General features: G+C 50.4%; 1 protein-coding gene across 4 annotated transcripts in view; it reads right to left on the bottom strand.

The window, feature by feature from the left end:
- TMEM164 (transmembrane protein 164) overlaps window positions 1-11,057 on the bottom strand; it is a 173,250-nt gene extending 162,193 nt beyond the window's left edge. Inside the window, exons 1-2 of one of the 4 annotated variants that reach the window (XM_043570780.1) lie at window positions 11,000-11,057; window positions 9,609-10,279 (exon numbers count right to left, since the gene is read on the bottom strand). In XM_043570780.1, coding sequence (XP_043426715.1) covers window positions 9,609-9,998 — 390 coding nt within the window. In that variant the 5' untranslated portion in view covers window positions 9,999-10,279; window positions 11,000-11,057. Of the gene's footprint in view, window positions 1-9,608; window positions 10,280-10,601; window positions 10,731-10,999 lie in introns of those variants that run through there. The other 3 variants (XM_043570779.1, XM_043570778.1, XM_043570783.1) reach the window with 3 other exon arrangements.
- Window positions 11,058-15,285: the final 4,228 nt, after the last annotated feature.

The raw sequence follows: 15,285 nt of genomic DNA, 5'->3' as shown, positions 1-15,285 counted from the left end.
AACATCTAATAAGTGTTTACCCAGGGCTCCCAGAGCCATAGTTAAGGGCCTTAATGTGCAATCTGGCTCTGCGCCCTATTTAATCAGCACCTGAATGAAATGTCTCTTTGCTAGCAACAGCCAGAGCACAGGCAGGCAGAGGCTTTCTGCAAACACAGCTGGTCGGTTGGCAAAGGCGATTCAACACGCAGGCAAAATACACCCTGAGTTTATACCACCACTGATACGTGATAGAGGCAGGGAGACTGAAGGCATCAGGTTGGAAACAGCATGGGCCCATGCTTCCTGACTTCCCTGGATGACTTTGCTTCTCCCTTTCCTACCCACCTAAACACCTGCCCAACGGGGCACGGCCTGGACTGTTTTTGCCAGATAGGCCAATCCTCTCTAACCTCCTGGCTCCTGCCACCCATCCCCTTCCCTGAGCACCTCCAGGCCCAGGACACCCTACCTTCTTCCCTCTGGCATTTCCTCCTGCAGCTATGGGAAGGGAACCACAGGTTACTGAGATTCCCCCAAACCCTCCCCTTCAGATCCAGATCCCTCGACACAGCATGCATGGACAGATGTGCAAGCCATGCCCTGCTTAGCTGGCAGCTCTTTCCCCGGGAAGAAGCAGAGTCAACAGAGAAGGCTGATGCCCAGAGGAGGAGGAGTCCTCCCCAAGACTTCAAGCACCTTGGAGGGAGGCTCACGCCAGGGGCCAGCGAGTAGGGTAGCAAGGACTGAACATGGGAAAAGGCCATGTGCTCAAAAATAATGGGACAAGGGCGCCTGGGTGGCTCAGTTAAGCGTCTGACTTCGGTCATGTCATGACCTCACAGTTCATGGGTTCAAGCCCCACATCAGGCTCTGTGCTGACAGCTCGGACCCTGGAGCCTGCTTTGGATTCTGTGTGTGTCTCTCTGTCCCTCCTCCGCTTGTACTCTCTCTCTCTCTCTCTCTCTCAGAATAAATAAACCTTAAAAAAAAAAAACTGGGACACACCTCACCAATTTGAGATCACGCTAGGGTAACAAGGCCCTTTTGGAAAATCCTCCCCCCACACACACCCAGTTAGGTCTGAAACCTCTTCATACCAGAACAGCTTTCTTCCTAATTCCCTCATGGCTATCACCGCCTCTGACAGAATGGTCATTTTGGATGCTAGAAGGCATTGCGTTGGAGCCTGGATTATTCTGGAAGGGGGCAAGCTTGGATGGGCTGGGCTGGGGGACAGACTTAGAAGCAGGGGCGAAGGAACAGGAAAAAGAAAGGTAGCAGGACAGCATCGCATGAGACACTAAAAATCTTCTGGTCGCAGGTGGGATGCCTGCTATCTCATTTCCTGTACTTAATGCCTTCTCGCTCTCATCAATGTTCTTTGTTGTCTGTCCTTGACAGCATGGGCCCTCCTTGGGACAGCACAGAGAACACAATGCTCTAGCTCACGAGCCCCCGACTGAGCACTGATGGGCAACTGCAGTTGGCTATCAGCAGCGCAGAAATGACAGAGCATTTCTGGAGTTTTATTTGGTTTGCCAAGGGAGAAAAGAGATGAAATCTACCCCTGACAGTAATATGCGAATGACTCCCGGTTATAGTTGTGAAGCTTTCTTATGCTTTGCATATATTGTTCCCTATGCCTAGAATTCCATTCCTTCCTACAATGCCCAGCTCATTGAGCACCTACTATGAGCCAGGCCCTGATAGAGGCACTAGAAAAGAAAACCAGACAAACAAGAGTCCCTGCTCTCCCGAAGCTGATGGGTCTCTTTCGTGAGCCAGCTCAAATGTCTCCTCTTCTAGAAGGCTTTCCTTCATTGCACTAGGTTAACAAAAAAAAAGACCCTCTGGGCCCTATGTCTTGTTCAAATGTTACTGTAAATGTCACATTGTAATTTCGTTGATCTTGTCTGTCTCATCTCAAGCGAGTGACACGAGGGGAAAGAATGTTTCGTATTCATCTCTGAATCCTTGGATAAATAGCTGCTGAATGTGGGGTGCCTGGATGGCTCAGCCAGTTGAGCATCTGACTTCAGCTCAAGTCATGATCTCGCAGTTTGTGAGTCTAAACCCCGCGTCAGGCTGTCTGCTGTCTGCATGCAACCTGCTTCAGATCCTCTCTGCCCTTCTGTCTGTCCCCTGCTCACGCTATCTCTCTAAAAAATAAAATGAAACAAGTGTCCTGCAAACAGAATTAGCATGCAGTAACTCTTTGGAAACTCCCCTTAGTTTCCAAAGATCTTAGAGACTGGCAGGGAGGGAGGACCAGAAGGTGATGGAGGCCTGGCTGAAATACTTACTTCAGTGACATAACTCCCAGTCACCAAAGAAGCCACTGGAATGCTGAAGCTACCTTAAAATGTACTTCACAGTAACTTGGGGCCTTCACACTTTTAATCGCAGCCACATTATTTAACACCTACATAAACACTGAGGCACTGCCAGAAGGTTCAATGCCCTGCCCACAGGCCACCCAGATTCACGCCAGTCAGGATGAGCTTTTGAACCAACGTGCTACCTAATACTTTAGCTACTAGATAATGTCTCTCAAAGTGGGGTTCAAGGCTCACCAACATCAGAATTACGAGGGAGCATGTAATAAATGCAGAGTCCCATCACTGCCCTCCACCTACTCAGACTCCACGTAGAGAGCCAGGGATCTGCACTACACCAAGTTTCCAAGGTCATTTTTCACAGCGAAAGTTCGAGAATCCTTTCTCTCCACACCCACAGTTTCTTCATGTCCACACTGCCAGTTACTGGAAGAAGAGGGACACCTGGGACGAGATATTCTCAATTTAACAAAAGATACGTAAGACCATGAATACAGTAACTTGACGAGTGGAACCCTTTCACAATGTATGTGTATGTCAAACCATCATGTTGCACACTTTAAGTATCTTACAGCTATCTTACCTCAATAAAGCTGAAAAAACAAATCAAGTACAAAAAAAAAAAAAGATACAAAAGGCCAAGAGAAGTTTACAAATCTGGCTCTTCTCACCGAGGGCATTTTGATGAGGCATGATGACAATGAGCTACCACTGAAACATGCAGAAAGAGATGGAAAGTGAATCACTAGCCTAATAACATTTCTTTAATTTATGCGATATTAAGGAAGGAAAAGAAGTAGGCCTATCCAGATGTCTGCCGAGGGATTAAGACCAAGATCCAACAGCATAATTTCCTCACTGGGATGAAAGTGAGCAGAGACTCTGGGCAGAGAGCAGGCTGCAGCACTAATCACTGGCTCTTTGTGATGGAAATGAAACAAGAAAGATGTGTGAGCTAGAGCCCTGACCACCTCTCTCCTCTGGCTATTTCAAAAAACGGACAGGAGATTCTCCTAATGGGCACAAGAGACACAGGAACCATGCCCATCAGGCCTCAAAGGAACACAGGCAGGGCCACTGGAGGCCAACAAAAACACAGAGGAGAAAGTTGGCTCTGTCCATCGGGCAGTCAGCATTATCCAGGTACACGCTGAACAACCAATGTACGTGTATGGTATTGTATTAAGCTGTGCAAAGAGTTACAAAGGAGAAAAAAAAATAACACTGACCCCTTCCGTTAAAAAAAAATATATGCTCACGCTAACGGTGGAGACTGAACAAACACACACACGCACAAAAAAAAAAAAAAAAAAACAAGTGACCCAGCCAAATGCAGAATTACCTACAAATATACAAGAGTATATGTTAATGAGCCAAATCATCTGAGGAATGTTCAGAGGGTTGAGAAAGGATGACAAAAGGTGTTACCAGAATGACTGGAATAACTGGAGTCAGTCAGGGTCATCTGGAAAGATCTTCAGGACGATCTACAGTGGGGAGGAACAGACAACAAATCCTATGAAGACAACGATGACAAAGGTGGCCCAGGTATGGCAAAAGGGACAAAAATCCAGGGAGGGGCATCTGGGTGGCTCAGTCAGTTAAGCATCCAACTCTTGATTTTGGCTCAGGTCCTGATCTCACGGTTTGTGAGTTTGAGCCCCACATTGGGATCTGTGCTGACAGTGTGGAGCCTGCTTAAGATTCTGTCTCCCTCTCTCTGCCCCTTTCCTGCACTCAGTCACTCGCTCTCTCTCTCTCAAAATAAATAAATAAATGTGTTTTTTTTTTTTAAGTTTGAAAACAATCCAGGGAGCCTGTGGATCATCCCGTGAGTAGGTGCCAGCAACACACTGTTCCTTAAAAGCGAGCACCATGCTGGGTTATGTTGGCAGGTATAGACTGGGACCAGTCACAACATCCAGTTTTACGGGCTATACATGAGAAAGGTATACAAGCAAGGACTAGGAGCCAGAAGAGTCACAGAAATGCTCAGGGGAATGAATTCCAAAAGCTAGCAAAAAAGTTGCAAAGGAGCAGAGGTTTGTCAGTTTCTGACTTGAGGTGAAAATACATTGGTCACGTGCCAGCTCTGATCAGCTCTACCCAGCTTCTCTGTTTAAGTGACCACACAGTTACTTAGAGGATTAAAATGCTTTGTTTTCCACATGGCCCATTTCACGGAGAAAACGGAGACAGGAGAAGGTGAAATAATTTGCTCGGGTCCCCACAGCAAGCCATGAGCAAAACTAGCGTCAGTGTTAAGTCCTAGGGTGGTCTGTGGGTTGTGGGACACAACAATCCACACACGACTTTCTTAATAATGGACACCCCCAAAAGACGGTAACAATGGAAGATGGAAAAATTCTGTGCAAATTTCCTCGGGGGAAAAAAATAAAACAAACTAAAAAGGAATGTCATGCCTCACTGCTGAGGCCCATATAAACATCATCCTCTTGTGTCCCCCTGGACTGATGACACAGGACACAGTCCATCGGATAAGCTGTCAGCAGATGGCTGGATCCCTCATTGTACCCATTACCCACCAACGTCAATTCCAAGGAGGAGCAGTTATCAGTGCTCCAGACACCAGATGGGGATGAGGAGGTGTGGCTGGTCTGAAGTCAAGGAGGTGGGGGGTGGGGGGGCTAAAAAGCCTAGTTCTCAAATCCATCAGGTTTTCTCTAAAGCAAATCCATCACAGGGTGAACGGAACACACCACTGTTTATTCAGTTAGTTCCAAAAGGTGTCAGAAAAAGCTCAGGAATGTTTTGAAGATGTGCCATTCTTACATTTGCGGCGAGGAAGTAGGAAAATCAAACAGTGAAGCAAAAGCAGGCAAGCCGGATTTGGTGGAAATGAGACTTCTAATATATTATAAAGAAGACAGGGAATCAATAGCAATGTTAACCCTAAAAAAGGATGGGACTCAGTCAGAGCTACTGGCTAAGGGGCACCTGGGTGGCTCAGTCAGTTGAGCATCCAACTTCAGTTCAGGTCATGATCTCATGGTTCGTGAGTTTGAGCCCCGCATCGTCCTGCTGCTGTTAGCAGGAGCCTGCTTCAGATCCTCTGTCCCCACCCCCGCTTGCACGCGCGTGCTCTCTCTCTCTCAAAAATAAATAAACGTTAAGAAAAAACTACTGGCTAAAAACCACTGGCTTGGCGGCACCCAGGTAGCTCAGTCAGTTAAGCAAAAGGGACAAAAATCTTGTTTTTGGCTCAGGTCATGATCTCACGACTCATGGGGTTTGAGGCCCACAAAGGGCTCTGCACTGACAGCACAGAACCTGCTTGGGAATTCCATCTCCTTCTCTTGCTCCCTGCCCCTCCCCCACTCATGCTCTCCATCTCAAAAATAAACATTAAAAAAGAAAAAAAACATTGGCGTGGGACTCTGGGGTCTATGGCATCGATTATTAATTTGGCAAATGTCCAGCCCGGATCCAGCCTGCCTTATGTGCATAGCCATATGTTGTACCCCACTGAGTTCATTGCCCAATCAGGAGATGTTGGACACAGACACGTCCAGAACCGACAGGAACTGGACAATTAGAAAAGCCATCCAAAATGGGGTCTTTTTGTTACGTACCTAAGACACAGACAATATAACCGCACGCAAGGGAGATGAAGGGCCACTAATTTAAGAACACCAGTCTGTACAGACAGAACTGGTCCAACTGGCGAGCATTTTAACCCTTCTGCTGAGAAACTGTAGACTTTAGGATGTAAACAGCTACGAGAATCTCTTTCTGCTTAAGCCTCAATTCCCACCGCAGCGGCTCAGTCTTAAAGCTACCTCTGCCGTGAACTTGCCGGGTGATTTTTGGTACATAGCATAATCGCTGAGTAAATTCACTCCCTGTCACCCATACCTGCAAGAATAACATGCATGAAGGGACTAGCCATGTTCAAAGAAATACTTATTGGCAGACACCACAGATCTTCACCAAGGCTTATCAATGGCGCGTGAGTCTTGGGGCTTATGAATCCTGACAACCCTCTCGCACTCCGGCTGAAGGGATATGGGAGATGGTTGTGCTTCAGTCACACAAACCATGATCACCCACAGTCCCAGGGCCTCTGAGAAATCAGAGGAGACCAAAAAGAAACCGGACAGCAGGAATATTAATCAAGAACAGAGCTCAGACACAAGAACTGCCCTTCGTTATGCTTCTAATGCTGGCAGCCACCCAAGAGCAGCATGGCTATGATGAGGGGTTGTTTAAAAAGGCCTTGGGAATAAATATTTTACAGACTGAAAAATGGGAGATGGGGAAGCTAACCAATTTCCCTCCAACTCTTCCACTTCCTGGCCTAAAGCAATACTGTCCTTGTTATAAACTTACATGGACTCAGAGGAACAAGGCCTTTCTATGAAGCCAAAATTGAGTCATCCTGTGGGGAGAAACACACCAGAAATATTTTCTGCTAAGCTGTCCCTTTCATTTCAGTCAATGTGTCCCTTTCCTTTTCGGGACCTCTGAACTCCACAGAATGTTCACTTGCCAAAGCATTTCTCTGTACTCAACATCTCCCCTTTGGAATATACAGTCACAGGAAACGTTTTAACATCTTTTTCCAGGCCCACGCTAACCTATCATAAGCCTAAATAAGATAATGCACGTGAAAGTGCCTTATAAGCAGTAAAGTGCCAGGTAAATGTAAGGTATTATTAACCACACTGGCTATCATTAGCCCTTGCTGCAGTCAAGTCAGAAAACGGTTTCCAACCATCTGTTGTGGAGTTTTCTAAGGACTCCCACTAACTCTGAAAAATCCATACTTTCCTGCTTCCCAGAAAGAGCCATAGGTAGGGTATGGGATGTGGGACTGACCAAAGGCTGGGTCCCACAGCAGGCCTGAGGCTACTAATTTAAATGACACAAAGCAGGGATAGGAGTAAAGAGCATAGGAGAACAATCCTGGTCAGAGTCAAGAATTCCTCAGCATGACTCTGTTCTCTTGCCCCCTGTCCTACAGCTTCAGCAGAGTCTAAGCTAAGCACAGGACAATAAAAAGCATAGGTGACAGACAGGAATCAGTCCACAGTTCCCCGCCCCCACCCAAGCATGCATCCCTCCGCAGCAACCAGCCCCAAGTGCCATCATCATCTATGCATGTGCCCAAGGGTGGCCAGGTCAGGTTGACTTTACTGGGAACATACAGGAAGCCGAAGACGAACAAGGCCACCTGACCTCGGCAAAGAAGAAATGAGGTTCCTTTTTCCACACAAGGAAGCCAAAAAGCATTTCTAGAATAGCACTCTGTTGCATCCCTGGCCACTACTTGAGGAGAAGAGAATCACAGAACGCTGAGTGTCCAGAGCTAGGCATGCAGCTCTGTGTCATTTGGCAGATAGGTAAACTGAGGCCCAAGAAGTTATTTTTCCTCAAAGTCACACAACTGAATAATGCCAGAACAAAGTCTCTACAGTCTTCTAAAAGCTTCTAAAAGCCCTTCTACTCAACACCACGGTGCTGCCAGGTTTGATGTCATCACACCAGTTGCAGCCCCAGTCAGGCTAAATTTGGTCCTTTGTTGACCTTCTAGATATGTGGCTGCCAGAGGCCTCAAGACTCCTTTGTAGGAGAGGCACCCTCTGACCCTCACCACCTGCCATCCAAAAAAAGCACTCCTGTCCCAAGAGCCTCCCACAGCAGCGGCTGAGATGTGTTGTTTCCTCTCATTAACAAAAAGCCCATTCATTAAAAAAAGAAAGAAAGAGGACTGGGCTCAAATTTACACAGAAGGGCTAGCTAGGAGAGCCCTGGGCTTCCTGTGTACGGCATTACATCCCAAGAAGCCCTGTCTTAAAAAAAAAAAAAAAAAAAAGGCCGCCCTCCAGCCCCACTGGATGCTGACAGCCACACAGCTATCCACACCCCCCTTGCCACCTCTGCAAAGACAGGAAGGGGCTGGAGGCCATTCGCCACATTTTACAGATTGGGAAACTGAGGCCAGGAACCTGCAATCGAAGGAGGGCCTAGAACACAGAAGGAGCAAGCGCTGGGCACTCCAGAGCCTCGGAGCCACAAGGAGGCGGCGCCACGATCAGCCCAGGCCTCCCCCTGAGACCTCCCAGTCACCACTGACAGCTTGCAACCCCAAGGAGGGTAGGCGACTTTTCCAACCCAGACGCTAATTCGTCTTTTGGCTGTGGGCAAGCAACCTCCCATCCCTGGTCCCTGGGCCCCACCAGGCCTGTAAAACCAAGATAATAATCTCAACCTCCTGCCCCACACAGGGTTGTCACAAGTCTCCGGAGAACAACCTTCTACAAATATAAAAGCAATAAAGATGCTAATGACAGGTTTCAAAACTGTCCCTGAATAAAACACACCAGGTTTTTCACAGCCCGAAATCTAAAATAAAGATTTTTTTTTTCCCTTCTCTCCTCTTCCTCCTCCTCCGTGATTTTATAGTTTTAGAACATCTCTCCACAAAGGCTGAGTACAGAAAGACTCTCACTCTTGGGCCTCACCCAGATTATTTTTATGTATCTGGCAACTCTCCTTTTCAATCCCATTTGTTTTTCTTAGCACCGCTAATGGGAGGTAAAGAAATCAGCTCTCTGAGCACCCCGGACCATGACCACAGGAAACAGAAGAAGAGTGATAAGATGGAGAGGTTTGCAAAAAATAAATACGCTCTCACCGTGGATAGAGAGCACCAGCCCGGAAGTTCAGGAGTCAGCCTGGGGCCTGTTTCAGAGGGCGCTTAGTAGGAGCTTGGTGCTGCTCCAATGCACACCTCAGAACTGAAAGGCAGACCTCGCCTTAAGAGCATGAAACTCCCCAATGAAAAAAGAGTCATGAAGAGAAACCCATAGAAGTATATCCCCAAAGTACCACAGTGGAGACAAGGAACCTTATCTGACCACCTCCAGGAAAGGGTGTCGTCAGACCTCTGGGAAATTTCACTGCAGCAGAGGGGATGGGGACAGGCCATGGTCCCCAGATGTGATTCAGAAAGGACACCTGGCTGGGGCTAGACGTCCTGCTTGTGAAAGCCCAGGGTAGGGCTGGGAGGGGAGGGACAGCCTACCAGAGTGCCAGTGGTTCCCAGGGCTCTGTCACTACGTCCCTCACCTCCACTGTGGGGCTGACGCATTGTGCAAAGGTGAAAGAAAGCCAAATGTGGAACCCGCACAAAAACAGCCACTCTTGGAAAATCATTTTTAAGGGTCCCGCTTCCCGCAAGATGAAGTGCTCTACACTTCCGAGTGTCCTGAGCACACAAAGGACTCTTATCACTAGGGCTGCCAGGGAAAAAGTCAACACACTCACATGCATCATGGTGACCAGGTGACAAGGGTTGAGCAGGTAGATGACGGTCTTGGTGGCGAACTTAAAGCCCACCTCCACCCCGAAGGTCAGGCACAGGGCTACTAAGAGCAGATTCTTGCTCAGGCTCTCCTTGCCTTCCTCTGGCCGCTGGGTCACCTGCTCTGGCTGGCAGCCACGGCCACCCCTACCGTCCTCCTTCGTCTGCCTCAGGATGTGCCGCAGGGCCACCAGGATCTCCAACAGGGCCAGGGTCAGGACCACCACACTTTCCAGCAGCCGCTGCTGCCAAGAGAGGAAGGCAGCACAGTCGGGGCCCCCATTGCCTGCAAAGCTGGGGTCCACGCCCCCATAGAGCCAGTCCAGGAGACTTTGGTAGCTATACCGGGACATGATGCCAAGTGGCTCCCCTCGACCACCGTGCAGGATGCAAGAGTGAGATGGAACACAAGCCCAGAGGGTTGCCCGGGTGCTGGGACGGGTACCGGAGGGCACACCCCCGCACCCGCACCCCCCTCCAGACACCGGGGCACCTAGAGCAGGGGAAGGGAAGCTACACGCGAGGCCCGGGGTCAAGTGCTGGCTCTAACTTGTCCCCACGGCTGTCTGGGGAGCCCCCCGCGCTTCTCCAGTGGCCACCAACGAGGCAGGGTTGAAAGGAGCCGTTGGCCAATCTAAAAGGAAGGAGAGGAAAAAAAAAAAAAAAGGTCTCAAAGAGGCAATTGCATCGGGAATTACGAAGCGGGGCGGGGTGACTAGCGAGGGCAGAAAAGGGAACAGGGGCAGTGGCGAAGCAAGCAAGGGTCAGGGGAAGCCGGAGGCCGGGAGGGTCACGGCGAGGGCCGAGGGGACCCGGCAATGCCGCGGGAGCCAACCGGGGAGCGGCGGGGGTGAGAGCGAGGGGACACGCGGAGGCCAGGAGAGGAGCTAGCGGGGCCGGGCAGGCGGGGAGGGCGACGGGGATGGCAGGGACGCCGGACTCCTCGTCTCACGCACTCGCCACAGGGGGATCTCTTACTCCTGCAACCGCGTGGCCGTCTCTGCCCCCAGCTAGCAACTTCGCCGCCGACGGGCCCCTCCAGCCAATTTAGCGCCGTCCCGGGCCAGCCTCCCGCCCCCGGGTCCACCCCCGAGCCCCCAGCTCCACCCCCGGCCCCAGACGCCCGCCCTCGGGCAGCACCTCCCCCCTGCCGCGGCCCGCCCGGGACCAGCCCCCCTGGCGCAGGCAGCAGCGGGAGGAAGCCGGCGGGGAGGGAGGAGGGGGGGAGCGGGAGGCCGGGCCAGCCGGGGGCTGGGCTTCGGCCGGCCCCCTCCCTCCGCCCCGGCGCCGCATTTGCCCGCGCCTCCCGCCCGGCCCGGGGACCGGCTGCCGCGCCCCTTGGGGCTCCACTCACCGGCAGTTCGGCCCGCGGCCCCGGCTCGGCGGCCGCTCGCCTCCCGCGCTCCCCGCGCTCCGCGCGCCCCGGCGCTCGGCTTCCCCGGCGGCCGCAGCTGCCGCCGCCGCCGCCGCCGCCACAGCGCGCGGCTCCTCCTCCCCGTCTTCCTCCCCCTGCAGCGGCCGCGCTCGCTTCCTCCTTCTTCCCCTCCCTCTCTCCTCCCCCTCGCCGCCGCCGCCTCCCACCACCCCACCCCCGGCGGCGTCCCGCGCAGCCTCTCGCCGCCCCCCCCACGCCCTCGGGCAGCTACTGCCCCGCCTCGCCGCCTCCCCGCCGCGACCTCCCTAGCTCCCACTGTTCACACCTCCCATCCCCCTCCCCCCTCCCCTCTCCACCCTCCTCCGGCCTCAGTCCCCGCCTCCTTCCCCCCCTCCCCCGGCCTGCCTCGCGTTCTGCACTCCTCGAGCCTGCACGCGTGCACATCCACCTTCCTTCACCGCCCGTCTACACAGTCCGCCCCCTCAGGGAAGCCGTTTTGGCCGACTCCGGCTCCCGCGATCTCGTTGCCCCGGGCGCGTCTGTGTCCACCGAGCACATAGTAGGAGCTCAGCGGGCCCTCGCCAAGCTCACGGGGAATGAAAAAGCCTGGCTAATGCTGAGCCGCTGTGCCAGCTTTCCTTCGGGGTGTTTGCATGGCTGTGACCTTCTCGGCGCGTCTCCTCCTTTCTGCCCTGAAAGGAGACTCCTGCGGGACCAGGATGTCCTCTTCCCTTGCCTTTGTCGCCCCAGTCCCACTGGCGGTTTCAGTGCCTGACGATGGAGGCCTCTTTTCCTTCTTTTCCTTGCTCTGCTCCGGTATTTTTCTCCCTTTACCCCAGGCCACGGCCACTCCCTCCCCTGGCCCTCCTCCCTTTTTCTCCCGCCCTGCCCTACACCTTAGACTTGCTGCAGGAAAAGATGCCTCCCCCAACCTTTTCCCCTCCCCTGTCCCTATAGGGGACCAGCTGCTTTCCAACCCGCATTCACGCAGCTGAGGGAAGTGCCCCTGAAGGCCAGCCAGGACAGTGGGGGTGTGGAGGGGCCCAAGAATGGGAAAAGAGCGGCTGATTGGAGCAAGGTCCCCTCTTCTTCTCTGCCTCTACCCCCCCGTCTGTGGTTTGATTCTCTTGGGACAAGGAAACAGGAAAGGGACCTCAGAATCTACCTCACAGTGATTTAACATTTATTGAAGACTCACAGTGAGTTAGAACATCCAGAAAAACACAGTCAGGCACTTTGCCTAGGAAACACTTTCGGGTGTTGGCGGCAAGCCAGACTCAAAACATAAAATACAATCTACTGTATTATCAGGCCATGGTCCTCCTATCCTTTCCAAGCCTGGTTTTCCCCACAAATAGAGCTTCAGGGCCAGGTGGCTTTATCTAATTTGAAGCTCTGTATGGCATCCACCAGAGGCCCAATGCTTTTCAAGTGCTAATTAATAAAGAACAGCTCATTCATTCTCCTTAGGTGTTTTGTTAAATCCTCTGCAACATAACCAAGAAAGAAGAAGGGTAAAGTTGTGGTGCTCCCGGCAATGACCTGCAGCATCTGGAGACCTCAAGTTCCTCGCTTCCAGGAAGTAAGAATGAGATTATAGAATTCAGTAAATGGCTTCATTAATCCCTCCAATTTTCCTGCTGAACTTCAATTGGCAGTTTGGCCTACAGGGTCCTGTGTTTGCAAAACGACAGTCTTTAGTGACTATAGTCCGGCTAACTTCCTCATCTGAGTCACAAATTCCTCTTTCTTATAGGTAGAAGGGCCAAGTGTTTTTGGCCCAGGCCTGTAATCCCATTTACTTGCTGTGTCCCTTTGGGCAATGGATGCAACCTCTCTGTGCCTCAACTTCCATTAATTGAATTAACTATCATCTAATTCCTAGGATTACGCACTTGGAAATGCGTTGAATTATGTACGACATTATGCTGTATCTGGTGCATAGACATAAATGCTCAGTAAATGCTACCCGTTATTGTTACCCAGTTCTGCATCTGTGTGTGCTTGCGTACATACGGGCATACACCCTGAAATTTAGTGCCCTCCCCCACACCTGCATAAACAATCCTACCCAGCCTTCAGATCGCATGTGATATTGCTTTTTCCCCCAGCTCCCAGAGCTTTCTCCCTCCTCTGAACTTCTATAGCAGTTATTGCCTGCACTACTCATTTTATCCTGAATCACATACTGCCTCCCATTGTTTTCTCATTGTTAGTCCTGTCCCCCACACTCACATCTTTGACAGCAGGGGATGGGTCTTAATCTTTTCTAACCGCCCCCCCCCCCCCATCACAGCACCTAGGGAGTGGCAAATCCAGTAGGCACTAGACAAACACTAGGAGATTGTTGTCCCCATAGGTTAAAAAAAAGGCAAGCAAAAATTGAACCAAAATGGTGGGTCAAATTTTAGAAACTCAAAAAGACTCAGACAAATGTCCTGATCGCTTCCTTGCTGGGACACAGGCCAGAGGCTTCTTGTCTATAAACAGTAAGAAGAGCAAATGAACTTTGCTTTTTTAAGGCGAATTAACTTTGCCTTGTGGGGCACAGTGAAAAGGATACCCGGAATCCAGGCTCTGTGCAGGGGGATCTTGGGGGAAATCAGCTCTCCTTGCTTCAGCATACTCAGGAAAAATGAGGGGGTTGAAATAGAATGGTTTCTAAGATACCTGCCAGCTCTCATATTCTATGATGCTGGGAACTCAGCCTTCCCGCCTTTTCATCCAAGTCATGTTTGAATCTTAAAGCAGAAAGCCCATCTAGCTGGCCTGGTGATAGGAGCCACCTCTCTGCCTGTTGAGACAATACCCTAAATTCTTTTGTCCAAAGTACCTTCCCAGGTGTGAGATCAGCTGAACTCCCGTGGAGTGCAAAGCAGCAGAAATTATAACCTCTTTTGTACCACGGACAAACAGAGGCTCAGAAAGGTAAAGTGACTTGCCTAAGATCACACAGAGCGAGCACTAGAAGTTGGGGTTCAACAGCACAGGCTGGAGGAAGCTCTTTCTCTTTGACTTGGCCATCTGACCTTTTCTCCCCCTGCACTTTATATTCTTTCAATCCATTCCTGTCCCTCTACCCACAGTGTAACCTGAAACTCAAATGCATGCGTGATCGCCCACAAGCAAAAAACAATGCACAATCCCAATATTATATCAAGTATTATCAGTTAAAATAAAATGCATGTGTTTGGGGGAGAATGAAGAGAGAAGGCTTTGTCTTGATTTGACTATCCGCTTACTGCTTCTTGCCCCCTCCCCATTCATTCAACTCCAGCTTTCATTCCACAAATATTTACTGAGCCTCTGTTAAGCACTCGGGAATTTGCCGGACATGGGGGCAATTTCTGCCTTCAAGGAGCTTAAAATCCAGCTAGGGGGACATGACTCACAAACAAGGAAGGGCTAGATAATGGTACACGAGGGAGGCATAAATAAATACAAGCAAAGCAAATAGCTGCTTCCTCCAGAGCACGTCTCGCCCATGAGCTGCACAGACAAGGAAGGCAAGAAGAATTCAGGGGTAGTTCAACATCAGGCAAAACTCATCCATGGGGAGAGAGGTCCACATGGCAGTGAAAGGAAGCAGAACTTGTCACCTCAAAATATGCCTCTTTGGCATAAGGATTATTTTAGGCGGATTATTTAAAAGAAGAAGAAGAAGAAAGAAAGAAAAACAGCAGACACAGGAAAAGCTCTGAAAACTGAGAAGTATCCATTGGTAAGAGACATTTACATTTACAAGGGAAATCTCCATCTGCCCTAAGCCTTGACTTGCTGTCCTGACGTGCTTTCCTCATATTTGGCAGAAAGGTGCAAATCCCATCCTGTCCCTACTTCACAAGAATACACTCAGGACAAATAAGATTACACACATGAGGCTTTTTGTAATCTTGCTGATATACAAGCCCAAAAGATGATGACCGTCATTAAATCTTAAATCATGGAAAAGTCACGCTTTCACCAGGGAAGCCCTTAAAATACATACCTCTGGTACATGCTAAGAACAGAAATAAAAAGTTCAGAGACATCACACACACCAAAAAGGTCTTTGGTTTGGGGTAAACTAACTTTGAACAGAAACTGACATTACTTTTTTTTTTTTTAATGTTTATTTACTTTTGAGGGAGAGAGAGACACACACACATGGAGCGCGAGTGGGGGAGGGGCAGAGAGAGAGGGAGACAGAATCTGAAGCAAGCTCCAAGCTCTGGGCTGTCAGCATAGAGCTTGACGCGGGGCTCGAACTCACGAACCGTGAGATT

This window comes from Prionailurus bengalensis, chromosome X (assembly GCF_016509475.1).
Source record: "Prionailurus bengalensis isolate Pbe53 chromosome X, Fcat_Pben_1.1_paternal_pri, whole genome shotgun sequence".
NCBI classification, from domain to species: Eukaryota; Metazoa; Chordata; class Mammalia; order Carnivora; family Felidae; genus Prionailurus; species Prionailurus bengalensis.
This window is presented reverse-complemented; position numbering and strand designations above follow the sequence as displayed.